This window comes from Chiloscyllium plagiosum, chromosome 3 (genome assembly GCF_004010195.1).
Source record: "Chiloscyllium plagiosum isolate BGI_BamShark_2017 chromosome 3, ASM401019v2, whole genome shotgun sequence".
NCBI lineage: Eukaryota > Metazoa > Chordata > Chondrichthyes > Orectolobiformes > Hemiscylliidae > Chiloscyllium > Chiloscyllium plagiosum.
The window spans coordinates 92,068,152-92,096,075 of record NC_057712.1 but is presented as its reverse complement, the minus strand read 5'-3'; the positions used below and the strand labels follow the sequence as shown (position 1 = coordinate 92,096,075).

The 27,924-nt window shown below is 40.8% G+C and overlaps 1 protein-coding gene across 1 annotated transcript in view; it reads left to right on the top strand.

Annotated features, from left to right (window-relative positions):
- Positions 1–4,959: 4,959 nt before the first annotated feature.
- The window catches only part of pex7 (peroxisomal biogenesis factor 7), an 88,623-nt gene continuing 65,658 nt past the window's right edge, over positions 4,960–27,924 (top strand). The window contains exons 1-5 of the mRNA XM_043685974.1: positions 4,960–5,441; positions 12,906–12,963; positions 13,328–13,478; positions 16,684–16,761; positions 20,638–20,746. Coding sequence (XP_043541909.1) covers positions 5,318–5,441; positions 12,906–12,963; positions 13,328–13,478; positions 16,684–16,761; positions 20,638–20,746 — 520 coding nt within the window. The 5' untranslated portion in view covers positions 4,960–5,317. The remainder of the gene's footprint in view (positions 5,442–12,905; positions 12,964–13,327; positions 13,479–16,683; positions 16,762–20,637; positions 20,747–27,924) is intronic.

Sequence of the window (27,924 nt, the reverse complement as noted above, 5' to 3'; positions counted from 1 at the left end):
TCTGACTATTGGGGGGTCTATAATACAATCCCAATAAGGTTATCATCTCTTTCTTAGTTCCACCCAAATAACTTCCCTGGATGTATTTCTGGGAATATCCTCCCTTAGCACAACTGTAATGCTGTCCCTTATCAAAAATGCCACTCCCCCTCCTCTCTTGCCTCCCTTTCTATCCTTTCTGTAGCATTTGTATCCTGGAACATTAAGCTGCCAGTCCTGCCCATTCCTGAGCCATGTTTCTGTAATTGCTATGGTATCCCAGTCCCATGTTCCTAACCATGCCCTGAGTTCATCTGCCTTCCCTGTTAGGCCCCTTGCATTGAAATAAATGCAGTTTAATTTATTAGTCCTACCTTGTCCCTGCCTGCCCTGATTGTTTGTCTCTCTTCTGTTCCCAACTGTACCAGTCTCAGATTGATCTCTTTCATCACTATCTTCCTGGGTCCCACACCCCCAAGTTTAAATCCTCCCAAGCAGTTCTATCAAGTCTCCCTGCCAGGATATTAGTCCCCTTCCAATTTAGGTGCAATCCATCCTTCTTGTACAGGTCACTTCAACCCCAAAAGAGATTCCAATGATCCAAAAATGTGAATCCTTCTCCCATACACCAGCTCCTCAGCCATGTATTCATCTGCTCGATCCTCTTATTCCTGCCCTCACTAGCTCGTAGCACCAGGAGTAATCCAGATATTACTACACATGAGGACCTCCTTTTTAAATTTCTGCCTAACTTTTTGTAATCTCCCTTCAGAATCTCAACCTTTTTCCTTCCTATGTCGTTGTTCCCAATGTGTACAGTGACCTCCTGCTGGACTCTCTCCCCTGTGAGAACATAATGCGTCCTCTCTGAGACATCCTTGATCCTGGCACCAGGGAAGCAACATACCATTCTGCTTTTTCGCTGCTGGCCACAGAAATACCTCGGATTGGAGAATCCCCTCACAATTGATCTCTTGGAACCCGACGTACCCTTCATTGCATTAGAGCCAGTCTCAATCCCAGAAACTTGGCTGTTCATGCTACATTCCCCTGAGAACCCATCACCCCCTACATTTTCCAAAACAGCATACCTGTTTGAAATAGGTATATCCACAAAAAGCTCCTGCACTAGCTGCCTACCTCTCTTACCTTTCCTGGAGTTAACCCATCTATGTGACTGTACCTGAGACTTTCCCCCTTTCCTATAAGTGCCATCCATCACATTCTGTTGCTGTTGCAAATTCCTCGTTGCTTCTCTCTCTCCAACCGATCCATTCAATCTGATAAGATTCACAACCAACTGTGTTTATTGCAGGTATAATCCACAGTAACCCTTAAAATCTTTAATCATCTACATCTGACAAGGAGCATATATCACTCTACTAAAGGCCATTTTTGCTTTTTCACAATCTACAGACCCAGAAAATAACACCGTCTTATTCCTCTACAACTACTGCTCCAGGTTAAATTAATAGGTATGGCTTATATTTTAAATTTAATCAAAAGACCTATCTCCAAAAACATATAATCAAGAAAGAACCCACTCTACTCACTACTGCAGACTCTCTGCAGGCCACACTTAAAACAACGATTAACTTATCTGCTTCTGTGCTGTGAACTTCGCCCAACAGTTCCTCCAAAATCAGTTGTGAATTTCACTATTCGTTAATTTTCCCAGATGCACTCCGATGTTCAGCGATACATGAATTCAAAACAGCAAAGACAGTAACTGTGCAGGTTTTCTCTCTCTCTCCTGCAATGACCTCACCATGTGCTTCCTTTGTCTGTTCTTCTGCCTTTTAAAACTGCTGTTGTTTTGACTTTTTTTTTCCAAAGTTGCAAAACAATGCAACAGCATATAAAACAGTAATTGCTGCTCCCGGAATTTGAGGAAATCACCTCCAGCACCTAAATTACTTCAGAAAAGGAGCAGCTGTTACAGCCAGAAATTTTTCCTGTCCTCCATCTTGGAGTTCTCCAGGCAAGGTGCCTACTCGAGTGTTGTTGGAGCTACATCCATCCAGCCAAGTTGTCAGTATTTTGCTATGTCCCTGAATTGTGCCTGTACATGGAGAATACACTTTGAGGAATTAGGATCTGAGTTACTTGCTGTATGATTCCTGGAGTTCGACCTGCTCAATAACAGGTAACCACAGTATTGTTATGGTGAATCAAGTTCAGTTTCTGGTCAATGGTAAGCTCCCAGGATGCTGATAGTAGAAGATTAAGTGATGATAATGTCATTCATTATCAGAGAGTGATGGCTGGATTCTCTCTTGTTGGAGATGGTCATTGCTTGGAATTTATGTGGTGTGAATGTTGTATGCCACTTGTCAGTCCAAACATGGATATTATCCCAGTCTTGCTGCATTTGGAGTGAACTGCTTCAGTATCTGAGGAGTGTTAGAACGCTCACTGATTTTTCATTATTTTTATTCTTTTATCAGTTTTGGTTTGGAGTTATGAACTGGGTTGGAATGGACTTGGGGACAGCTTGTAGTCAAAGGAAACAAAACAGACCAAATGAGTTTTTGAAGCCAGGTCTGGAAGCTAATTGCGGGCTGATTCTGAATTAAGAGGGTTTGAACAGATACAGTGACCCGGGGAAGAACATAGTGTTTAAGAAGGTAACAGAAGGTAGCTATTAATGAGGTCAGTACCTGGGAATTGGTTTTGGTAATTCTGAGGGAGACCCTAAGTTCAAGCAGATATCTCAGGGAGTACTGAATCCTCAGGAAAATGAAGCCTCAGGAAGAGATGATCAATTGATCAGGGTAGAATCAGAATTGAAGTTGTTTTAGAATCATAGAATCCCTACAGTGTGGAAGCAGTCATTTGGCTCAAGTACAATCTAACCCTCCAGACAGCATCCCACCCACAGCCATCCCCTTGCCTCTGCTATTTGATATATGCTGTGGTGTGTCCATCAGACTTTTACCACTATTTCAATTCCAGGTGTAAGAAATAACTTGTGCATGTATTGTAGATTGTATTACTGTTTTAATGTTCTATAGTAAATATTACTGTACTTTGTTCAAAACAATGGAATTGTATGGTTTTCTTTTAGTAAATCCAATGAATCTCTCACTTTGTTTACTTTCAAAAATAAAAGTTGGTCTGGAATCAGATAGTTATAAAACATTGGTGCTTTGATCAGGGATAGTGACATATGGGAGGACATTATTTTGAAACTGGGGCCCCTTGTTGTAGATTGAAGTCCTCTTAGAATTCAATGTTTCAATAAAACCACCTCTCATCGAGGTGACTAGGTTTTTAAAAGTGTGGATTAGTAGTGGCTCTATTCCTGGGCAGTAATTTCAAGATTCAATGCTCAGACATGGCCAGTCAGCATAAACTCAGTAGAAAGGAATAAAAACAAAATACCGCGTATGCTTGAAATCTGAAATAAAAATAGTAGGAACTGGAGAAACTTAGCAGGTCCGGCAGCATCTGGGGAAGAGAGAGAAAAAGATAAGTTTCGAGTCCGATATAACTTTTCTCTCCACAGATGCTTGGGAATCTGCTGAGTTTCTTCATCACTCTGTTTTAACCACAACAGCGTAGAGGGGTTTGGTATGTGGTTAGGAAGGGATTTGGAAATGATGAACAGTATTCAGTATTTGATGTTGCCTGGGAGGTGGCTTAGGAAGAAATGGGAGCATTCCCTGGAGTGTTGGAGGCTGAGCGGTAACCTTATAGAGGTTTATAAAATTGAGGGGCATGGATAGGATACATAGAGAAAGTCTTTTCCCTGGGGTCCAGAGCTAGAGAGCATAGGTTTATGGTGAGAGTGGAAAGATATAAAAGAGACCTACGGGGCAATGTTTTGACACAGAGGTGTGGTACATGTATGGAATGAGCTGCCAGAGGAAGTGGTGGATGCTGTACATCTCTATGACTCTATGTTCCAAACATTAACTCGGCCTCACCTGCAGAGTATTTTCAGCACCTGTAGTATTTTGCTTTTTTAAAAAAAATTTTTTCAGTCAGCACAGAATCAGTGCCTTAAACAGAGGAGACTCTGAATCCCCTAGTTATTTTTTTCTTATATTTATTTACCCCCACATTACCGCCTAATTGCGGTAGTGCTCATATTTTCCCCAGCATCCATGTTGTGTGCGTACAGGTGTGAGAGACAGTGTACAAATCTTTATTCAATTTCCACCACCAGGGAGAAAGGAAACACCAGGGTGGCCAGTGACAAGCAGTGCCCTTCTCAGAGGGCATTGCTACGTGATCAAACAGTGAAGGGGAGGGCAGGGATTAAATCAAAATAGAGTTGGAGAAGGAAATAATATACTCCACTCCCTGGGGTGCCCATCTCTCCCTGAAAATCTTTCAGGGTGTTGGTGGAGACCGCGTGCTCCTTCTCCAGGGACACCTGGGCTCTAACATAACCACAGAAGAGGGACAGGCAATTGGCCATAATTACCCCTCCACTGCCCGCTGCCTGGAACTGTCTATGGCCAGGCCCAGGAGCAGACACACGAGGTCCTCTGACCTAGCCTTCCTCCTCCGCATGGGGTGCCCAAAGATCAGGAGCGTGGGACTGAAGTGCAACCAAAAACAGAGAAGGATTTAAAGTAAATCAGAAAGGGACTGTAAATATCCACACCAAATATATACATGATCCACGGACACCACAGAACAAGCAGTTGGGCTGAGAATCGGTGAACCACCGCAATCTGCGGTTGCAGGGGACCGCTGCGTGCAGCACCTTCCACCCCATATCCCTGAGAGAGGGGGAAGAGGACTCCCGCGGAGAGAGCCCTCCACTGAGCAGCGTTTTGCTTTTATTGTGCTTGATAATTCACCCTCATTCCTACTTTACAAATAATGTTATTTTGCTTCCGGCTGAATGAAAGGTGTTTCCTTTCGTTTGAAATAACTGTTGCGACAACTCTCAGTACCTGCTAACATGATTAGCTCAACGGCACTTTTGTTTTCTTTTAGTCAGTGGAAATCGTGCTGGTTGCCAGCTTGTTCTGCAGTTGCGATATTAGCTTCTACTCCCTGCTCGCGACCCCCGGGCTCGGGTTCCATTCCCCTCCAGCGCTCGCGGCTCCCGGATTCGGGTTCCATTCCCCGCCAGCGCTCGCGGCCCCCGGGCTTAGATTCCATTCCCCGCCAGCGCTCCCGGCCCCCGTTCTCAGGTTCCATTCCCCGCCAGCGCTCGCGGCACCCGAAGGCAAGGGCTTCACAACATTTCCGGGTAAGCGCATCATGCGGCCTTCTGTCCAGGGCGTCTAGTCTCCTCCCCTTCCGCAGGTCAAAGGCCTGGAGAGATGGAGTAGGAATTCCGTGGCTGACGACTAACTTTGGACAGTTCATCGTGAGAATGGGGGACAGTGCTTTAGTTAAAACCTTCCGGGTGCCTGCACGACACGGTTATGCCGTGGAGCTCTCTCCTTATTTCCCCTCCAGACTGGCCTGCGCTACCTCTCAATACTATGGAATAGCAGGTACTGTGCTGGGCAGTGTATGGGAGAACGCTTGTGTCTTAACTCGACTGTCAGGGAAATGCTAGATGCGTCTGTGACCTACGCTGTCTCACGTAGTTTAGTAGGTGGAATTGTAAGTTAAGAGTTGAGGAAACGTTCAAACACAGATGACATTTTCACATCAAGAATGAGCTGTCAATTCAGAAGTACCGTAATGGAATTTGATAGGCCATATTAATAGGCAAAAGGTAAAATTAATAGGCAATATTAATGTACTGCCGAAGAATATTATTTTGCATTTTTACACACTATGTAATTATTAGAGATGAAAATAGTAATGAGTTTCTCCAGCATTTTCTGTTTTGTTTCAGTTTTCAGCATCCGCAGTTCTATGTTTTATTTCACTTTCAAATAATTCTGTTACAAACGTTTGATTAAAACTGCATTAAACGAATAACAGGGTTCATTTTGGGACACAGCTATGTGAATTTCTTTATTAAATTACTGATTCCAACAAGTCAGCGTGTTTTACTCAGATGTTGGAGCTTTATGAGGTGTTTCTTGTTACTCGCCATGGGGATGGTGGACTAATAGATTTTTACTCGGCATATTGATTGTAGGACTGAGTGGCACAACCACCTGATGAAGGAGCAGTGCTCCGAAAGCTAGTGCTTCCAAATAAACCTGTTGGACTATAACCTGGTGTTGTGTGATTTTCAACTTTGTACACCCCAGTCGAACACCGGCACCTCCAAACCATGAGGATATAGACCATTCCTAGCTCTTTAGAAATAATACAGCATGATGAAAGACATTTTTATGCCTCTTTATAGTTATTCAAATTATTATTTTTTCTGAAACTAAATATTAACTATCTCCTTTTGTAAATGAAGAGACTTTCACGGTATATTTTCTTTAGGAATTAGGACTGTATACTAAACCCCAGAGTAATGAAACTCTGGTAGAATAATCTCATTTACTAATTCAGAATGCAAAGTAAAGGTTTTTGTGGCAAAAAAGATTAATACTAGACATTTCACTGACCAACATATGGCATGATATACAAGTTCAGCACATTTTGGTTTTAACTGTCCATTCATTCTAGATCTGGGGTCTTTTGATTTGGTTCCTTGAACTTGGTCTCTTGACGTACCATGTCTTTTGAAATATTAAGTTAGCCGATTGAACTGTAAGTGCATATAATCCCCAACCTGTGATAATCATTTTAGTCACTTTTGGATTCTTATGTTAACCCCAAGCCCAGACCAAAAAAACATTCATTGGCAATGTCATATGTAAATACTGACTCCCAAATGTGCATACCTAATTTGGATTCCCCTCACAAATTTGCCTGAACAAAACTAAACAATTTTGTTGGAGAACTGAAATAACTTCACAGAGGCCAGTATCTCTTCATTAAGTTACCCTTGGGGTGGCACTGTGGCTCAGTGTATAGCACTGCTGCCTCATAGCACCAGGGACCTGGGTTCGATTCCAGCCAGTCTGCATGGAGTTTGCACATTCTCCCTATGTCTACGTGGGTTTCTTCTGGGTGCTCCAGTTTCCTCCCACAGTGCAAAGTTATACAGGTTAGGTGAATTGGCTGTGCTAAATTACCCATAGTGTTCAGGAATGTGTAGGTTAGATGCATTAGTCAGGAGTAAATATAGGTAGGGGAATGATTCTGGGTGGGTTATTCCTTGGAGGGTTGGTGTGGACTTGTTGGGCTGAATGGCTTGTTTCCACACCATGGGGTTTGTATGATTTATTTACATGTGGGAAGTCCTTGATGCTGACAAAGCCTCATCAGAATCAGCACCCAGTGTCAGAATCTCTGGCACTGTTTTTTTTTGTCAGCCACGGCTCCTTGATTGGATCAGATTAACAGCCCCAATCAGGGAACTCTTGTTCTGTAAAGTCCAATTGGCTGACTTTGTTACAATCATGACAAAAAATTCTAAATAAACAGTACTTCAGAAGTTTGATTTAATGGAAATAAATGGAGTGACAAATGTCTCAAGAGAACAATGATTTAGATGTGCAGCAGTTATGAAGCCATTTGTTCTTTAAGACAAAGCAAGGTTTCACGAATGTATGCAAACTCCTGAAATAACGTTTCAGAAACTTCACACTTTTGTGAAAAAGCTGAGTTGATAATACTGATGCACTATATTTTGAGAGCACTGTCTACACAGTAGACTTTATTTCAAAACCTTGTCTTTTAAAGATAGCTTCCAACATTAAGTAGGTTTCGGCCTTGATTCAGTTACAGCACCTTTGTGTCTTGATCTAAGGTTGCTGGTTCAAGTCTCACTCTAGGTTTCAAGTGACAGTGATGGGCAGTTGATGGAGAAGATCCATCATTGGCAATGAGGTTAAGTTGTGGAGAGGAGAATTTGGAAAGGTCATGTGGAGGAGGGGTGTGAAGAACATAGTTTACTAGTAGAGCACAGATAAGCATTACTGATCTCATGGCAAGTTTTAAAAAAAAGGTCAAAACCTCCTTTCCTAGATCCACTTTAGCCATCTTTTGATGGGAAAGCCAAAAACCATTTCCTGCTTGGTTTACCAAAACAAAATTGTATTTTGGGGTTTGTTGACATCAGTAAACTACCATGCATATAAATAAAATAGGGCCCCATCAGCTTCAGAAGGGTCAAACTTCTAACAGCAGGTACCGTATAGCATAAGTCACCTGGCCAAGTCTTATGGTAACACCACTACCTGCAGATTCTTGTCCAAACAACACATATTGACTCGGATTCACTGAGTCACAGGAGAGGTCCCAGAGGATAGCTAACATTGTTCCTTTATTTAAGAAGAGCAACAGGTATAATCAGGGAAATTGCAGGCTGGTGAGCCTTACGTCAGTGGTAGGGAATTATTGTAGAAAATTCTTAGGGATAAGATTTACTTACATTTGGAGAAATATGGACTTATTAGTGATCGGCAGCATGGCTTTGTGCAAGGAAGGTTGTGTCTCTCAAGCTTGATTGAGTTTTTTGAGGAAGTGATAAAGATGATTGGGGATAGCTCAGTAGATGTTGCGATGCTGCTGCTCCTTTAACAAGGTTATGCAGTCCTTGGCTTTTTTTTCCATAGAGGTCGTAAATGTAGTGATTCCGAAAAGCCTCGGTTTGAAGGGTTTCAGGGTCAACTAGGTTATAGCTAACAGATACTGCCTCAGGCAAAAGACTTTCACATTAAAAAAAACACTTGTACAATGAATGGGAAGTGGCCTGTTCTCCCAGCTCTGGTTTGTTTTGGTTTTTGCAGTCTGGCTGTTCACTGAAAGTAGTCAGGCAGCCAGTTTGAGGTTAATGGTTCAAGAAATAGCTACATGGAAGGTGTTCCATGTTGAACTTCTCTTCCATCTCTCTCTCTCTCTCTGTCTCTCTCTCTCTCTCATTGTGACACATTGTGGTTGATTTTACCTTTTCTACCAAGGGGTGTTTATAGGGATTGTTGCAAGTCTTTGGAATAGCATCATTAAATTGGGATAGTCTGTGGGGTTTTCGGATAGGTTAAGTTATTCTATATTCTGTTCTCTTTTGTTGGTGTTACATTCAGTAATTTTATCAATAAATTCTGTTTTGTTTAAAACTAAGTGGTTTGACCAGCTACATCTCTCCTGGAATGACTGCATTACACCTGTTTAAAACAACCAAACAAGTTTGGGTCTGGGCTATGTTCTTAAAATGTTTTGAGGGGGTCTGGCGTGGTCCATAACAATGTTGGACTTTAGCAAAGCCTTTGACAAGATTCCTCATGGCAGGCTGATACAAAAGGTGATGAGATCTACAGTGAGCTGGCACTGTAGTCATAGGGGAGGTCCCAGAGGATTAGAGAATAGCCATCATTGTTCCTTCGTTTAGTCACAGAAGACAGAGTAGCAGTGGAAGGGTGTTTTCGTAACTGGAGATTTGTGACCAGTGGTGTTCCACAGAGATCAGTGCTGGGACCCTCATTTCTAAATGATTTGGAGGAGAATGTTAGTGCCCTGACTAGTAGGTTTACAGACAACACAAAGATTAGGGGACCAGGCTGGAAACTTGGACAGAGAAATGGCAGATGGAGTTTAATCCAGACAAATGCGAGGTGGTACATTTTGGAAGATCTAGTGTGGGGGGGGGACGTATGCAGTAAATGGTGGAACCCTTAGCAGCATTGACAAACAGAGAGATCTTGGCCTAGGAATCCAGAGTTTCCTGAAAGTGGCAACACCAGTGGAAAAGACGGGCAAGAAGGCATGGGTACATTTACAACATTTAAAGGCATCTGGTTGTGTATATAAATAGGAAGGATTTAGAGGGATATGGGCCAGATCCTGTCAAATGCAACCAGGTTAAATTTGGATGCCTAGTCGATGGAGATGGGTTGGATGGGAAGGTCTGTTTTCCTGGTGTATGACTCTACAACTTTTCAACCCTACATCACAGTTTTGGTACTTAAAGAGACAAAACACTTTTCGTCACTAAACGCATGCACGATATAATTTGATAATCTTAGGCCTTATTAATTACAAAAATAAATCAATAAGTGAACTCTTAACATTTTTCTCAGAATATTATTCACAGCGTTGCTTGGTTGTTAGAACATAATGTTTTCAATTTATAGACTTGGCGCTCGCTGCTGTCAGTGGTGACATATCCCACTACACTGGTATTATGGGCATTGGTTCTGGTGTTGTAACAGTCATGCTTGATGTTGATGTTGTGTCACTAGTTGGTGACAGTGTTGGTGTTGCTGGTATTGTTGATGATCTTTTGTGCTTTCCCAGCTCAGGTGTGGGTGGGTTATGGGCTCTGTTTCTTCTAATTTGGTTACCAGTTTCAATTTCAACAACTTATGAGCTTGGAGTTGAGACTTCGCTGACAATGTTTGTTGGGTGTTCAGATTTTTGTGACTGGAACTTGAACACTTAAAGTTTGTCTTTTTCAACAACTCAGGTAGGGCTTAGGCATACCTGTTGAAGCTTTGACCACCCTCTCTTGTGCATCTGTGAGTTGTCTTTATTCCTTCGACTCATTTAGAGAGGGTATCTTGCTCCGTAAAGTTGTCATATTTCATTCCAGTGAACAGCTCTGTAGGTGATTTTCATGATGGCCATGAAAGATATAGATTCGAATGACAATAGACAACCATGTCCCTTTACCCCTTGGCATTTTGTGAAAGTCGTGTTGACCATCTGGACATACCTTTCTGTAACTCGTGTACCTAAAGGTAATGTGCTGACATTGAACCCATACTGCTCATTGAATTCCTTAAACTCTCTGTCACTTATTGGACCATATAGACTGTAGAAGAGAGATCTGCATTTCTCCGAGGAGATTCTGCCGAGTGCTCTCTCTGAAATGCAGATTGTACTTCCATCCTGACAGTTGTCTCCTAGTGCAGAACTGTCCGAGAAAGGCAAACCACACCCCCTATTCACAGCAGTCAGCTGCTTTATTCTGAAATTTCAAGCTGCTGTCAAAGGCTAAGTGTACAATGTAAGTATAGTATGCACAAAATCATGAGGGGCATGGATAGGGTAAATATACAAGGTCTTTTCCCTGGGATGAGGGAGTCCAGAACTAGAGGAAATAGATTTAGGGTGAGAGAAAAAATTTAAAAGGGACTTAAGGGGCAATGTTTTCATGTGGATGGTGGTGCTTGTGTGGAATGAGCTGCCAGTGGAAGTGGTGGAGACTGGTACAATTACAACATTTAAAAGGCATCTGGATGGGTATATGAATAGGAAGGGTTTAGAGGAATATGGACCAAAGGCTGCCAAATGGGACTAGATTAGTTTAGAATATCTGGTTGGCATAGATGAGTTGGAATGAAGGGTCTGTTTGCATGCTGTATACCTTTGAGTCTATGACAGCGAGTATAAGGATCTTGTGGTACAGTGATGGTGTCCCTACCTTTGGGCTAGAAGATCCAGGTTCAAGCCCCCTCTGATCCAGATATGTTATAACATTATATATCAGGAAGTTGATTAAAAATATCTACTCTCCTATTATTTTTCCAGGCACCCCTTGCTGAGCAAATAATACTCAAACTACTGAGGTGATCTTTGTCATTTTCATATGTTACACCTTTTGAATAAAAGACATTTGGACAGGTACATAAATAGGAAAGGTTTCGAGGGATATGGCCAAATGCAGTCAAACGGGACTACTTCAGTTGAGGAAACCTGGTTGGCATGGACAAGTTGGGCTGAAGGGTCTGTTCCTGTGCTGTATGCCTCTGTAACTCAACAAAAGAAGATTTGAGCAGTAGTCTGCAATATAGAGACACCATTTTTGATTATATGTGAATACATTGGATTCGCTGAGCTGCAGTTTTGAAGCATAAGCACTTCCGGTCCCCAGTGATACTGACAAAGACATCTGAGCAGAGAATCTTCAGTGGAAATACTAATAGTTGTTGTGATATTCTACCAGGTGGTATCTGGAAAGGATGAAGTGGACAGTATCCAGTAGTAACAAATAAAGAAAAAATATCCAAGAAAAATGGGATCTAAAAGAGAATTTAAACTAGGCAGTTGAAGTCATAAAGCACAGCTACCTAATATTTTGGGTATTTATGCCGAAAACTAACTCTCCCCAGAAGGGTGAAATTGGGTGAAATATTCAGTCCTACCCAATTCATTTAACTGAGTCAGGTTAATATGGAGTTTATTTTCGGAATGGTTTTGTTTGAAAAATGGATGTAAAACAGAGATATCTGGGAGTCTAACAATGTAGTTGAAGTTCCTCCCATTCCATTACTATGCAAGTGTCTTTCATCTTGGTGACTTCTGATAGCTAAGGCTCATCTCTTTCCAGGTGATATCTTTGTGGCATGCATTGGTGGAGACTCTGAAGGAATAGCTGAGCAAACATTCCTACATTCTTAGTTGTCTGAGTGCTGCAGCTGAAAGAAACTAAGATGCAGTTTTCAGAAAATCCTTTTTTGAAGAGAGAGGAATTATTCTGTTTGGTGTTGAGGTTATGGTAGAGCAGCTGCCTGAAATGAAACTAGTCAATACTATCTGAGGGTTTTATGGATTTGGCTGTAACATACTGATAACTTGGGTAGATTGCAGTAAATTCTGCAGCCTTTTATAAATGTGCATGCCTGATCTGCATTTAGTTACTTATCATACGAAAAAAGTCTGAAAATGTTTTGTTACTATCTTTTGAACTATAGAATAACTCCAAATTGGCTGTATAATGCAAGTGTATAATTCCTGCGAATTTGAATTTGTTATTTTATCAAGATTTCAGTGATTATGTGATCACTTTGATTCTGCCCTTGTAATTAGTTGTGCTGTATGTGAAGTGCTGCTGTACTGCTAATAAAAAAGAACATGGAATTGAGTGAATGAAATTAATAGAGCAGATTAACATCTTCGAGTAACAAATAACTTCTTAGAATTTGTGCATTTGCTAACTGCTAAAAAAAGATTTTCTTGACTTTTATTGCTTGATACGTTTTGTATGCATTACTTTTCAGGCTGTGGAACGTTAGTAGTGCTGGAACAGACAGAGGCTGGAATTATCCCTTTCAGGAGGTACTGTAAAATGAACAAGCAGCCTTTTGTTTTCTTTAATATCAAATATTGTCATGAAGTATTAGCAGAAAAAAGCTGAGTAAAGTTGGGCTTTTGAAATGTGCAGAGTATGGTAATTTGATTTCTTATTGTATGTATTCTGTTCCTTTTTTTAAAAAAATCGAATTCTAATACTAAGTTTGTGATGCTAATAATGACAAGTGGCATGAAAATAAATAAAGCAACTATTTATTTATAATTGTCATTTAATCCTTAGATTTCGAGCAGCGGGAAGTCTCCCTATCCATTATGCAGTGGACATTATGCACTCATTTCAGAAAATAGATTTGCAAACTAATTTTAAAAAAGTTTTTCTCCTGTCTAGTTTTGACTGGAATGATAGCCTTTTTGACGTTACTTGGAGTGAGAACAATGAGCATGTCCTGGTCACTGGTAGTGGAGATGGGTCTCTGCAGATCTGGGACACTGCAAACCCTACTGGACCGTTACAGGTCTTCAAAGAGCACTCTCAAGAGGTAAACAAAAGTTGCTTGTCAAATTTATATAGTAAATTCCCTTTCTGAATGAATTGTAGCCTTAATTCGGCAAATTTAATTGATTGAGATTTTTGAATGCCAAGCGTTTGACTTGTTATTTGTCAGAATTTACTGGACCAGATATTGCATCAATGGTAGGCTTGGCCATGAACGATGTTAGTTCGACTTTTCTGCTCAGTATTGACTTTGCAGTATTTATGAACTGCAAATTGCTGAATGTGATCCAATAATGGTGCACTGTTTGGGATCTTCTAACCAGTTAAATAATAGGATATATAAACAATAAGCAATGTCAAAAGAACTGGCTATATGCACTTTAAATGAAATATATAGATTTGGAGATGCCAGTGTTGGATTGGGGTGGACAAAGTTAAAAATCACACAACGCCAGGTTATAGTCCAACAGGTTTATTTGGAGGCACTAGCTTTCGAAGCGCTATTGCTTCATCTGATGGTTGTGGAGTATATATAGAGTTAGAGAGCAAAGAGGAACAAACGAGAGGAGATTAAATGGGATTTAGTAAATAGACAAAAGTAAATGCATTTTAAAAAGAACAAACAGAGACAATAGTAACTCAGAATCATTGAATAGTTACAGCACTGAAAGAGGCTACTCAGCCTGTTGTGTCCATGATGACCCTCTACAGGGAGCAGTCTAACTCAAGCCACTTCCTCAACTTTTACCAGTAGCCCTACACATTCTTCCTTTACAGATAATGATCCCGTTCCCTTTTGAATGCTGCCTCCATTATTCTTTGAGTTAGTGTATTCCAGATCCTGATCTCTCACTGCGTAAAAATATTTTTTCTTGCTGTTGTCATTGATTCTTTTGCTAATAAGTTTAAATCTGTGGTTCTCAATTCTTTGACCAAGGGAAACAGTGTTTTTCTATGTTCTCTGTCAAGATCTCTCATGATTTGAATACCTCTATCACTTCTCCTCTCAAGCTTTCATTCAACAAGGAAAACAGTTCCAACTTCTCCAATCTGTAACCGAAGTCCTTCAACTCTGCAATGATTCCTGGGAATAATTTCTGGATCCTCTTTAATACCTTCATATTTTTCCAAATATATGGTGCCCAAAACTGCATGTAATACTCTGATGAGACTTAATCTCATACAGGTTTAACATCATTTCCTTGCTTTTGTGTTCTATTCTGCAATTTATAAAATCTAGGACACCTTTTTATTCTATAAAGTCTAATTTTGCTGAAACTTCTATTGAACAGTTCTTTATCAAATGACTGTTGGAGGTCCATGTTGGATAAGTAGGTGCCGAAAGGCGAGGAGTCTAGGATTAAATTGCACATCTTTCGTTGAAGGGTTAACATAAACTTGGTTACGAGGAATCCAAAGGCTGCTATTTGTGATATAAATTATCCACTTTCCCTTCAAACCTGCTGCTATCTTTGGGCGGCATGTGGCTCAGTGGTTAGCACTGCTGCCTCACAGCGCCAGGGACCCGGGTTCAATTCCCGCCTCTGGCAACTGTCTGTGCGGAGTTTGCACATTCTCCCTGTGTCTGCGTGGGTTTCCTCCGGGTGCTCCGGTTTCCTCCCACAGTCCAAAGATGTGCAGGTCAGGTGAATTGGCCATGCTCATTTGCCTGTAGTGTTAGGTGCCTTAGTCAGGGGTGAATGTAGGGCAATGGGTCTGAGTGGGTTGCTCTTCGGAGGGTCGGTGTGGACTTGTTGGGCCTGTTTCCACACTGTAGGGAATCTAATCTAATCTAATGTACATCAATGCCCTCATTTCTGTAAACTCATCAGAAAACCTCAAGTCAATTCGATAGGATTTATCCTTTCTAACATGTTAACATATTTTTCAAATCAACCTGTTCAGAAATACACCTCTGGAACAGATGGGACTTCAAGCCAGTGCTCTCAGTCCAGGGGTAGGGACATTGCCAGTGTGCCACAAGAGGGCCCTCAGGTTTTGTCCTTTATTAACTGTTCTTACAACCTGTTCAATGATATGCACTCTGATTAAGCAAGGATTCTTATGGCACAGTGGTATCACCAAATGTTAATTTCTGAAGGAAGTCTACTTAATTTGTATTTAAATGAGTGACCCACTTTTGACTGTCAGAATATCTCCTCCTGGCACAATGACACTCAGAGAAAATCTTAACTCAGAGGTATTGTGTGAAACTGCTCAGCAAAGCAAAGCAGAAAAATTATATTGTGATTTGCTGAGGAAACTATAAAATAGAATTTGCTAATAACTCTGAGGTTTTCCCAGCACTGTAATATAAAGCCCAATGAAAGAAAAGTCTAAAGAATTCACACTGTAGGTTAGATTCCTTGGAATATTTACATGTCTGTAATTATTGACATATTGTAAACTGTGGACAAACCATGGGGCCCTTATTTAAAAATCAGGGGTTTCTTATTTAAAACATAAGGAGAATTTTTTTCTCCGTCATTTGGGAGTCTTTGGAACTCCCTTCATGATCAAGTGTTTGAAGCTGAGTCCTTGAATATTTTTAAGACAAAGGTAGATTGATTCTTGCTCAACAATGAGGTGAAAAATTAGCAGGGGTAGGTGGAAATGAGGATTTGAGGGCACAATTAGATCAGCCATGATTTTACTGTGTGTTGGAGCAGGCTTACTCCTGTTCCTTGTTCATATGTGAGAGACATGATAAACAAATTATATGCATCCTGCTGATATGGTTTTCAAATTAGGTATGTGTAAATAGAGTTGTAAACTAATCTTTCTCCCTTCCAAAATGGCAGTGTCTGTTGACATCTCCAACTGTGGCTAGCAGTGCATGCACGTAAATCTGGAAATGTGCATGTGCACGTCATGTCTTTTGCAAAGGCCACACCTTTCATGTGCACAGAAGAAACATAATTTTGAAACTAGGTTCCATGGTGGGGAGTGAAGACAGGATGGGGAGCAGGCATGGGAGGTTCCCAGTTCTCCTGCTGTCCTCCCATCACTTCCTCCATATCGCCTCCATCCCGCTGTTTTGTCAACTACTCTCCTGGATCTATGTGTGTTCCCACCCCCCAACACCCCCACTCCATCTCCATTCCAATCTGCTTCCAGGCCCTACCTCCTGTTTCCTCACTCTCCTGCCATCTCTCTTTTCTCTTGAAAAAAGTCTTCCATGTTCTATTTTCATCCATCCACAGGTAAATTCTCTGATTAATAACTGAGCATTTTCTCTGCTATGGTAGGTTTACAGTGTTGATTGGAGTCAGACACGAGGAGAACATCTGATTGTATCTGGTTCATGGGATCAAACAATAAAAATAGTAAGTTTATTTTTCTTGCAAGTTAAATAACGGATAAACAACAGTCTTGCTATAGGCTCTTTTTTAAGCACCAGAAAATTGGAAATATAATCAAGTGATTCCTTTTTTAAAAATACTGCATTAAAGCTGAGTGGTAGACATTTTTTATGGAGTGCAGAGATAGCACCACTGTAGGATAGCACATTGAATTTTCACTAGATACATTTTTTCACATAAAAGTCAGGTTGAAGACTACTGTTGTGGCTCAAGCCACTCGCCTGCAATTATAATAACTGGATAATAATTATTGATGATTAAGTATAAGAGAATATTCATCAATGTGATTTTTTTTGGTGAAAGGTGCATTTTATTTTGCTTACATGTCCTGTGATTGACTTCAGTTCAAAACATGATCAAAGTGATAATTATACCACAGTCGAGAGTGTGGTGCTGGAAAAGCACAGCAGATCAGGCAGCATCCAAGGAGCAGGAAAATTATACCACAGTATAGCTCTCCTTGCTCCATGCCTTGTAAAGAAAAGAAAAGTAAGCAGTAGCTCAAGATAGATTTATTTGGATGTTTACTGTTATAAAGAATCATAATTATAAAGAAAGTGTTGAAAAATTGATGATATTTTTGTGGCCATTTTTAATCCCTCAGTCAGTATCACATGGACAGTTATCTGGTCCCTATCATGTTGGTATTTGTGGAAGTTTGCTGTGATCATGTTGCTTGCTATGTTTCCTGCATTACAACTGTTACTATACTTCAAAAGTATTTCATTCACTTTCAAATGATTTGAAATGTCCTGTGGTTGTGAACGATGATATAAAAATGCAATGTCATTTTTTATTTCTATTTGATAAAGTTATTTAAAATTATGATGTCATGAGGCTGATACATAAAATTGAGTGACTTACAAAGAAGGAAGTCTAAATGTAAGTTATTTTGTTTTGCAAGCTATAGAAGTCTTTTTAAACAGTATTGAGAGGCTTTGAAACGCACTGTTAGTGGTTGAAACAGTGAAGATGTTAACATTTAAAACAGTTTATACAGGTAGCTGAAGGAAAGAGATAGATATGAAAAAGGAAGGTACATAGCGTTGGGACTACTCCCAATATAAAGGTTAAATGCTAATGTGGATAAGTTGATCAAATGGTCTGTTTCAGTGTCCTACCATGTTTGTAATTCTGTGAACTTTAGGTTCTCTTAACAAAAGAAATGTCAATTATGCAGCCTTTGTTTATCTTCCTACCACAAATTGGCCCTGTGTGGCATTTACATTGCAAAGACAGAGTGTTGACATTTGGATGTGATTCACATTCATCCCCAGACCCTTTCGGTGCAAAAACAATGGGAAGTTGTTTCTGAAATTTGGAAGACTGCTTGAATTTCTCTTAACCAGTTCACAACCCAAAACAGTTCTCTGTCATTTCCAGTAAAAGCTTCTACAAAGCAGTTTTTAATATGTGATAATGAATTGCTCTGGCTGCTCTACTGTTACAGACACGTAGGTGACAATTCAGTAATATTTCCGTGCAGGACAGTAAGGAAGCATTCAATGCATTACAAGCACTGAGAATCTGACAGAGTTGCTTACTCAGTACATAGTTTTATGTTTAAGTAAACTGGCAAACTAATGGAAAGAGTTTTGAGCAGTGTGCATTTAGAACAATTGTTATTTTCCTGTAAAGGTGTGGAAATTCTACAGAAAAGTACCATGCCTCTTTGATCGATCATAACACACTTCAAAAAATGTTTTTTTTCAACTTCTTAGAGACTTGGGCTTTCATTTTCATCGACACATTTTGTTCTGATGAAACGTTTGGGTTCTTGCCAGAATAATAGCAAACTAAAATCTTAACATCACTGAACCCTTTACATAGGGCAAGTGTTCCAATATCTACTTGGGATTGCTTTTTAAAGAAGGATGTTGGTTTGCCTGATTTTTCTGAGCCTATGGGGATCAAGCAGAAAGCTGAAATTCTTCTGGTACAGTAAGTCCTTTCATCCTGCAGACCAGCAGGAGGCATCAATGCAATAACCGGACTGCCACATTTGGCAATCTGACATGCTTTCTGGGGGAAAAATATAGAGTAAAGATGAATGGAAATGCAGAATTGCCATTACCTTCGCATTCAAGAAGCCATCTCAGAGCCTGTTCAAATTGAACTTTTCAAAAACGTCCCAGCAACACATTTACAAAAATGCCAGTGAACAAACTGTGTCAGTTAACCTTGAATATGGCAGTGAATTCTGAGTTTGGATACCAATTCTCTTCACCTTTGTTGAACAAGAGGTCAGTGATCCAACAGTAAATCGTACATCTGATACAGCAGTGTTCAAGAGAGTTGAAATTAAGACAGTAAGGTAACAAGAGAAAGTAATTGGAGAATATGAAAAGAGAACGAGACAAAGTGATGTTAAGAAACTTTTTTAATTGATTGCAACTTTTAAAAAAAGTGTATGTGGCAAACATTAATTGGATCAAGGAGAAAGGTAAATGAAGCACAAATATAGGAGATGTTAGGTAGAGACAAAGAGTTTAAGTTATCTGTAAATTGAAGCTTTGACAAACAATAGAGTCCTTTTACTAATGAGGAACTTATTAGGGCAGAAGTGACAACTTTATCATGAATCTTTTGAATTTTGTTTCTATAAACTCTTAACTAATGACTGAGTTGCTATCCAAGCAAATAATTTAAATAATTAGTAGTCAACTGGATTTATTTAAAAAACGTAAATAGATAAAAAGAGTTGAGCACTTGGAAATGCATGAAGTTTCAACCCTAGATGAAGAATTAATTAATTTTTTGATATCATTATTTTATAAAGCATTTTGTAACGTTTCACAGCAATGTGTCAATTTTATTTTCTCACAGTTCACCATCAGTAATCAAGTGGTCCGAAATCCAGCCTGATATTCATGAAAAGGGAGATCGTGAAATGCAAGGGATCTTAAAAACAGAATTTATATTCTACACAGTCTGCCTGAGTATGCTGTGTGCTGTCATATGAATTTCCTGTGATTTCTGACAGGAAGTTGCATAAATACTCATACCAAATCAAGACGGTGGCTTTGGACCAACAACTTACAATATAGAAAAAAGTGGGGACTGCAGATGCTGGAGATTAGAGTCAGAAAGTGTGGTGCTGGAAAGGTACAGCAGGTCAGACAGCATCCGAGGAGCAAGAGAGTCAACATTTTGGGCATAAGCCCTTCATCATGAATGTGGGAGAGGATGTCCATGGGGCTGAGACATAAATAGGAGGGGGGGGTGGAGCTGGGGGGAGGGTACCTAGGAAGGTGATAGATAGATGGATGGAGATGGGGGAGGGGGTGATGGTGATAGATCGGAGCAGAGGGTAGAGTGGATAGGTGGGAAGGGAGATGGACAGGTGGGACGACATTGTACATACAATAAGCGTGACACAATGGATTTTATAATTTACTATTCTCTTGGATGCAGTGACTTGATTTTTCCCTAAAATCATAATTTCCAAGCCAGAATCTATCTTTACTACCCTTTCCAAAGCTATTTTTCATAGTTCAGAACTCCTAGCTTTCTGGTGAAAATTTACATTCACAATCATGCCTTGAAAACTCCCTGTGGATTCTTATATAATTCCTATAAGATGAAATCTCTATCTCCAAAAACTGTTTGCAATGAAGGCTCTTTCCAATCAATGAACCTAGATTGTTCTCAAAAGACATTGAAACAACTGTCAAATTCAGTGTATCAAATTGAAGCCTATTATTTAAATAATGGTCGTTTGTGAGTAGCTCAACAGGTTGCCTGACAGAAACTATTTATTTGAAGTGCCAACTACATTTATTATGGGCATGGCGTTATCTGTAGAGACATTTATCAGTATTATATCTATGTTTCTCATAGTGGGATCCGATGGTTAACAATTCAGTGTCTACGTTCCATGGCCATGCAAGTGTCATTTACAGCACAATCTGGTCACCACACATCCCAGGTTGCTTTGCCTCAGCCTCAGGTACATTTTTTATTCTTCCAAGTTGATACATTAAAATAATATTTTGCGTCACATTTTGCTAGTGAGGGCAGGAATAGTTGAATAAAAAGGCTTTTGGCACACTTAGCTTAATTGCTCAGTCCTTTGAGATAGGAGTTGCAAAATCATGTTGAGGTTGTACAGTGCATTGGTGAGGCCTTTTCTATTATACTCTGTCTAGTTTTGGATGCCCAGTTATAGGGAAAATATTACTAAGCTGGAGAGAGTTCAGAAGAGATTTACCAGGATGTTGCTGGCTAGGTTTGAATTATAAAGAAAGACTGAATAGTCTGGGACCTTTTTCTCTGGAACGTAGGACATTGAGAGGCGACCTTATAAAATAATGGGGGGTATAGATAGAGTTAATGGTAGTTGTCCTTTCCCTAGAATAGGGTATTTAAAGACTAGGTGGGACATTTTTAAGGTGAGAAGAGGGAGACTTAGAAAAGATGTGAAAGGCATATTTTTTCCACAGAAGGTGGTTCGCATGTGGAATGCACTTCCTGAGAAAGTGGTTGATGTGGGAACAATTACAACATTTAAAAGATATTTGGATAAGTACATGAATAGGAAAGGTTTGGAGGGGTATGGGCCAGGAGCAGGCAGGTAGGACGAGTTTAGTTTGGGATTATGTTCAGCAATGTAGGGGATGGTGGATTCTCACGAAAATGTAGCACGAACAGCCAAGTTTCTGGTAATGAGACTGGCTCTAATGCCATGAGGGGTACATCGGATTCCAAGAGATCAATTGTGTTAGGGGATTCTGTAGTCTGAGGTACAGACAGACGTTTCTGTAGCCAGCAATGAAAAATCAGAATTGTGTGTTGCTTCCCTGGTGTCAGGATCAAGGATGTCTCAGACAGGGTGCAGAATGTTTTCAAGGGGGAGAGGGGCCAGCAGGAGGTCATTGTCCACATTGGAACCAATGATATAGGGAGGGAAAAGGTTGAGATTCTGAAGGGAGATTACAGAGACTTAGGTAGGAATTTAAAAAGGAGGTTCTTGAGAGTAGTAATATCTGGATTATTCCAGATGCTAGTGAGGTGCTATGAGTTAGTGAGGGCAGGAATAGGAGGAGAGAGCAGATGAATGCATGGCTGAGAAGCTGGTATATGGGAGAAGGATTCACATTTTTGGATCATTGGAAGCTCTTTTGGGTTGGAAGTGACCTGTACAAGAAGGATGGATTGCCCCAAAATTGGAAGGGGACAAATATACTGCCTGACAGATTTGCTAGAGCTGCTCAGGAAAATTAAACTTGTAATGTTGGGGTGGGGGGAGTTGGTGGTGGTGATGGTGGTGGTGGTGGTGAGGAGGAAGACCCAGGGAGATACTGAGGAAGGAGATCAATCTGAGACTGGTACAGTTGAGAACAAAGGCGAGTCAAACAGTCAGGGCAGGCAGAGAACAGGGTAGGACTGATAAATTAAACTGCATTTATTTCAATGCAAGAGGCCTAACAGGGAAGGCAGATGAACTCAGGGCAAGGCTAGGAGCAGGGGACTGGGATATCATAGCAATTACAGAAACATGGCTCAGGGATGGACAGGACTGGCAGCTGAATGTTCCAGGATACAAATGCTACAGGAAGGACAGAAAGGGAGGCAAGACAGGAGGGGGAGTGGCATTTTTGATAAGGAATAGCATTACAGGTGTACTGAGGGAGGATATTCCTGGAAATACATCCATGGAAGTTATTTATGTGGAACTGAGAAATAAGAAAGGGATGATCACCTTATTGGGATTGTATTATAGACCTCCTAATAGCCAGAGGGAAATTGAGAAACAAACTTGTAAGGAGATCTCAGTTATCTGTAAGAATAATAGGGTGGGTATGGTAGGGGATTTTAACTTTCCAAGCATAGCCATAGCGTTAAGGGTTTAGATGGAGAAGAATTTATGAAGTGTGTACAAGAAAATTTTCTGATTCAGTATGTGGATGTACCAACAGAGAACGTGCAAACCTTGACCTATCTTGGGAAATAAGGCAGGGCAGGTGACTTAGGTGTCAGTGGGGGAGCACTTTGGGGCCGCGACCATAATTCTATTAGTTTTAAAATAGTGATGGAAAAGGATAGACCAGATCTAAAAGTTGAAATTCTAAATTGGCAAAAGGCCAATTTTGACAGTTTTAGGCAAGAACTTTCAAATGCTGATTGGGAGCAGATTTTTGCAGGTAAAGGGACGGCTGGAAAATGGGAAGCCTTCAGAAATGAGATAACAAGAGTCCAGAGAAAGTATATTCCTGTGAAAGGAAAGGCTGGTAAGTATCAGGAATGCTGGATGAGTAAAGAAATTGAGGGTTTTGTTAAGAAAAAGAAGGAAGTATAAGTCAGGTATAGACAGGATAGATCGAGTGAATCCTTAGAGTAAAAAGACAGTAGGAGTATACTTAAGAGGGAAATCAGGAGGGCAAAAAGGGGACATGAGATAGGTTTGGCAAATAGAGTTAAGGAGAATCCAAAGGGTTTTTACAAATACATTAAGATCAAAAGGGTAACTAGGGAGAGAATAGGGCCCCTCAAAGATCAGCAAGGCGGCCTTTGTGTGGAGCCGCAGGAGATCAGGGAGATACTAAACGAGTATTTTGCATCAGTGTTTACTGTGGAAAAGGACATGGAAGATATAGAATGTAGGGAAATGTAGGCATCTTGAAAAATGTCCATATTACAGGAAGTGCTGGATGTCTTGAATGCATAAAAGTAGATAAGTCTCCAGGACTTGATCAGGTGTGCCCTAGGACTCTGTGGGAAGCTAGAGAAGTGATTGCTGGGCCTCTTACTGAAATATTTATATCATCGATAGTCACAGGTGAGGTGCCGGAAGACTGGAGGTTGGCTAACGTGTAGCAAATGTTTGACAAAGATGGTAAGGACAAGCCAGTGAGCCTGACGTTGATGGTGTTCAAGTTGTTGGAAGGAATCCTGAGGGACAGGATATACATGTATTTCGAAAGGCAAGGACTGATTAGGGATAGTCAACATGGCTTTGTGCATTGGAAATCATGTATCAGAAACTTGATTGAGTTTTTTGAAGAAGTAACAAAGAGGATTGATGAGGGCAGAGCAGTAGATGTGATCTATAGACGTTTGACAAGGTTCCCCATGGGACACTGGTTAGCAAGGTTAGATCTCAAGGAATACAGGTAGAACTAGCCATTTGAATACAGAACTGGCTCAAAAGTAGAAGAAAGAGGGTGATGGTGCTGGAGGATTGTTTTTCAGACTAGAGGCCAGTGACCAGTGGAGTGCCACAAGGATCCGTGCTGGGTCCACCACTATTCATCATTTATATAAATGATTTGGATGCGAGCATAAGAGGTACAATTAGTAAGTTTGCTGATGACACCAAAATTGGAGGTGTAGTGGACAGCGAAGAAGGTTACCTCAGATTACAACAGGATCTGGACCAGATGGGCCAATGGGCTGAGAAGTGGCAGATGGAATTTAATTTAGATAAGTGTGAGGTGCTGCATTTTAGGAAAGCAAATCTTAGCAGGACTTATACACTTAATGGTAAAGTGCTGGGGAGTGTTGCTGAACAAAGAGACCTTGGAGTGCAGGTTCATAGTTCCTTGAAAGTGGAGTCGCAGGTAGATAGGATAGTGAAGAAAAGGATATGGTATGCTTTCCTTTATTGGTCAGAGTATTGAGTACAGGAGTTGGGAGGTCATGTTGCGGCTGTACAGGACATTGGTTAGGCCACTGTTGGAATATTGCATGCAATTCTGGTCTCCTTCCTATCGGAAAGATGTTGTGAAACTTAAGAGGGTTCAGAAAAGATTTACAAGGATGTGCCAGGTTTGGAGCTATAGGGAGAGGTTGAATAGGCTGGGGCTGTTTTCCCTGGAGCATTGGAGGCTGAGGGGTGACCTAATAGAGGTCTATGAAATTATGAGAGGCATGGATAGGATAAATAGACAAAGTATTTTCCCTGGGGTGGGGGAGTCCAGAAGTAGAAAGCATAGGTTTAGGGTGAGAGGGGAAAGCCAAGAAAAAGACCAAAGGGACAACTTTTTCACACAGAGGGTGGTACGTGTATGGAATGAGCTGCCAGAGGAAGTGGTGGAGACTGGTACAATTGCAACATTTAAAAGGCATCTGGATGGGTATATGAATAGGAAGGGTTTGGAGGGACATGGGCCAGGCGCTGGCAGGTGGGACTAGATTGGGTTGGAATATGTGGTTGGCATGGATGAGTTGAACCGAAGGGTCTGTCTTTGCAGTACAGCTCTTTGACTCGTTGGACCAAAGGGTCTGTTTCCGTGCTGTATGACTCTATATCAAGTGATCCTTGATCCTTTCACTGCACACTGATTTTTTTTTGAAGCATTTATAAAATTTCCAGATAAGATATATTTGCAGTTTGTTTTCTAGAATGATATTTTACAGTTTCCCTGTAATGTACAGTAAATATTGCTCTATGGATTGCATTATGTTGTCACCACAGTATGAACTTAAAATATTCAGTAATGCATAATTGGAATGAAACTTTGAACGCTTAAAGTTTTATTGAACTGCTAAGAAATCCCTAAATCTGCTTGAGGTTTGTTATGCCTCTGAACTCTTTGAAGATTATTTTGCACTTTTAGAAATGCAATTATGGTCACGTATGTCAAATTAAACCATTTCATGTTTTGATACTGCTTTACTTTTGTGAGATATTTGGATGCTATGTGGAAGACTACTTCGTCACCGTACACTTTTAAACATATTCACATGAACTATCTTTGGGTCAATCCTATAGATTGAAGATTGATTAGAAGTGGATAATTTTTTTGAAAATAGTAAACTTTTATTCATAGCTTAGTTAATTCTGAATTTTCATATTGGAGAACATCACCACTTCTCACTACGAGATGTATTATGCTCCACGCTCAGAATTAATACACTCATCGTTGGCGTGAAACCTGATTTATTCTCCGTGTTCTTTGGTAGAAATCCTTTTTTAAAAAAAAGGTTCTGTTTCTACTTATTTTACGCTCCACCATTCAATATAATTATGGCTGATCTTGTGTTTTAGCTTCACTTTCTCGCCTGCTCACCATAATTGACCAAAGATCTTTCTATTCCAACACGGGTGAATCTCCACCTGTCTGGGGTAGAAAATTCCAAAGATTCACATTCCTTTGAGTAAAGGCATTTCTTCCCACTTTCGTCCTAAATAATCAAGGTTTTATCTTGAAACTCTGCCTCCTTGTTCTAGATTCTTCAGCCAAGGGGAGCACGTCTTCAGTACCTGTCCTGACAATCCACTTTAGAATCTTTGTTGTTTCTATGAAATTGCCATTTGTCTTCTAAACTCCAGTGAATACAGGGACCAGTTTACTCTGCTTCATCATATAGCCCAATTGAGTAAACCTTAGCTTTTTTTTTAAGCTAATTAACTGGGAAAGAATCCAGAAAACTGCAGCACAGATGGATTTGGGACTCCTCGTGGGTGAATCACAAAAAACTAGCATCCAAGTTCATCAGGTTATAGGGAAGGCAAATGGAATGTTAGCCTTTATTTCAAATCAACTGAAGTATAAAAATAGGGAAGGCGTGCTAAAACAATGCTTAATGCTAGTCCGATCACATCAAGAACACGGAATAATTTTAGTCCTCTTGTCTAAGGAAAGATCTTCTGCATTGGAGGCAGACTATAGAAGGTTCACTAGGTTAATCATGTAAGTAGAAACATTTTCTTATGATAAGAGGCTAAATAGACTGGGCTTGTACACAGTGGAGTTTAGATAAGTATGCGGAATATCTTACTGAAACATAGATTTTTAGGGGCTTGGCAGGATAGACGAGGGAAATAATTTTCTCCTTGTGGTAGAGTGTAAGACCTGAAGTCATAATCTAAGAGTGAGAGGTCATCCATTTAAGATAGAGATGAAGAAGATTTATTTTTCCTCCGAGGGTAGTGAATCTGTGGAATTCTATACTGCAAAGGACTGTTGACGTTGAGCTGTTAAGTACTTTCAAGACTGAGATAGACAAATTTCAAATTATTAAGGGTATCAAATGTTTTGGGATAAAGCAGGAAAATGGAATTGAAGATGATCAGATCAGCCATGATCTCATTGAATGTCAATTGGATTTTATGGGCTGAATGGCCTACTTCTGCTCCTGTGTCTATGGTCTTATCTGTTCTATCTCCAAATGCAAGTATATCCTGCCTTACATATGGAAACTAAAACTGCAAATTGTATTCCTGTTGTACAGCTGTAGTAAACTTTCTCATTCTTGAATTCTAAACCTCTTACAACGATGGCTAAAATGCCATTTTCCCTCATTATAACTGCAAGCTAGCTTTCGCAGTAACTTTATATCAGGTGTAAATAACAGATTTGGTAATGAGAAACCAATAGATGTCGCTTCTTCCTTTCCTGCCGTACCAACCAGTACCCTTCCACTGACACCCTCCTTCGACCGACTGAAGTGGTCCTCACTCTGAACAACTTCTCTTTCCAATCCTCCCACTTCCTCCAAACCAAAGGAGTAGCCATGGGCACCCACATGGGCCCCAGCTATGCCTGCCTCTTCGTAGGATATGTGGAACAGTCCATCTTCCGCAGCTACACTGGCACCACCCCCCACCTTTTCCTCCGCTACATCAATGACTGTATCGGCGCTGCCTCGTGCTCCCACGAGGAGGTTGAACAGTTGATCCACTTTACCAACACCTTCCACCCCGACCTCAAATTTACCTGGACCGTCTCAGACTCCTCCCTCCCGTTCCTAGACCTCTCCATTTCTATCTCGGGCGACCTAATCAACACGGACATTTACTATAAACCGACCGACGCCCACAGCTACCTGGACTATACCTCCTCCCACCCTTCCCCCTGTAAAAACGCCATCCCATATTCCCAATTCCTTCGTCTCTGCCGCATCTGCTCCCAGGAGGACTAGTTCCAATACTCTACAACCCAAATGGCCTCATTCTTCAAAGACCACAACGTCCCCCCAGGCGTGATCGACGATGCTCTCCACCGCATCTCCTCCACTTCCCGCTCCTCCGCACTGGAGCCCCGCCCCTCCAATCGCCACCAGGACAGAACCCCACTGGTCCTCACCTACCACCCCACCAACCTCTATATACATTGTATCATCCGTTGTCATTTCCGCCACCTCCAAACGGACCCCACCACCAGGGATATATTTCCCTCCCCT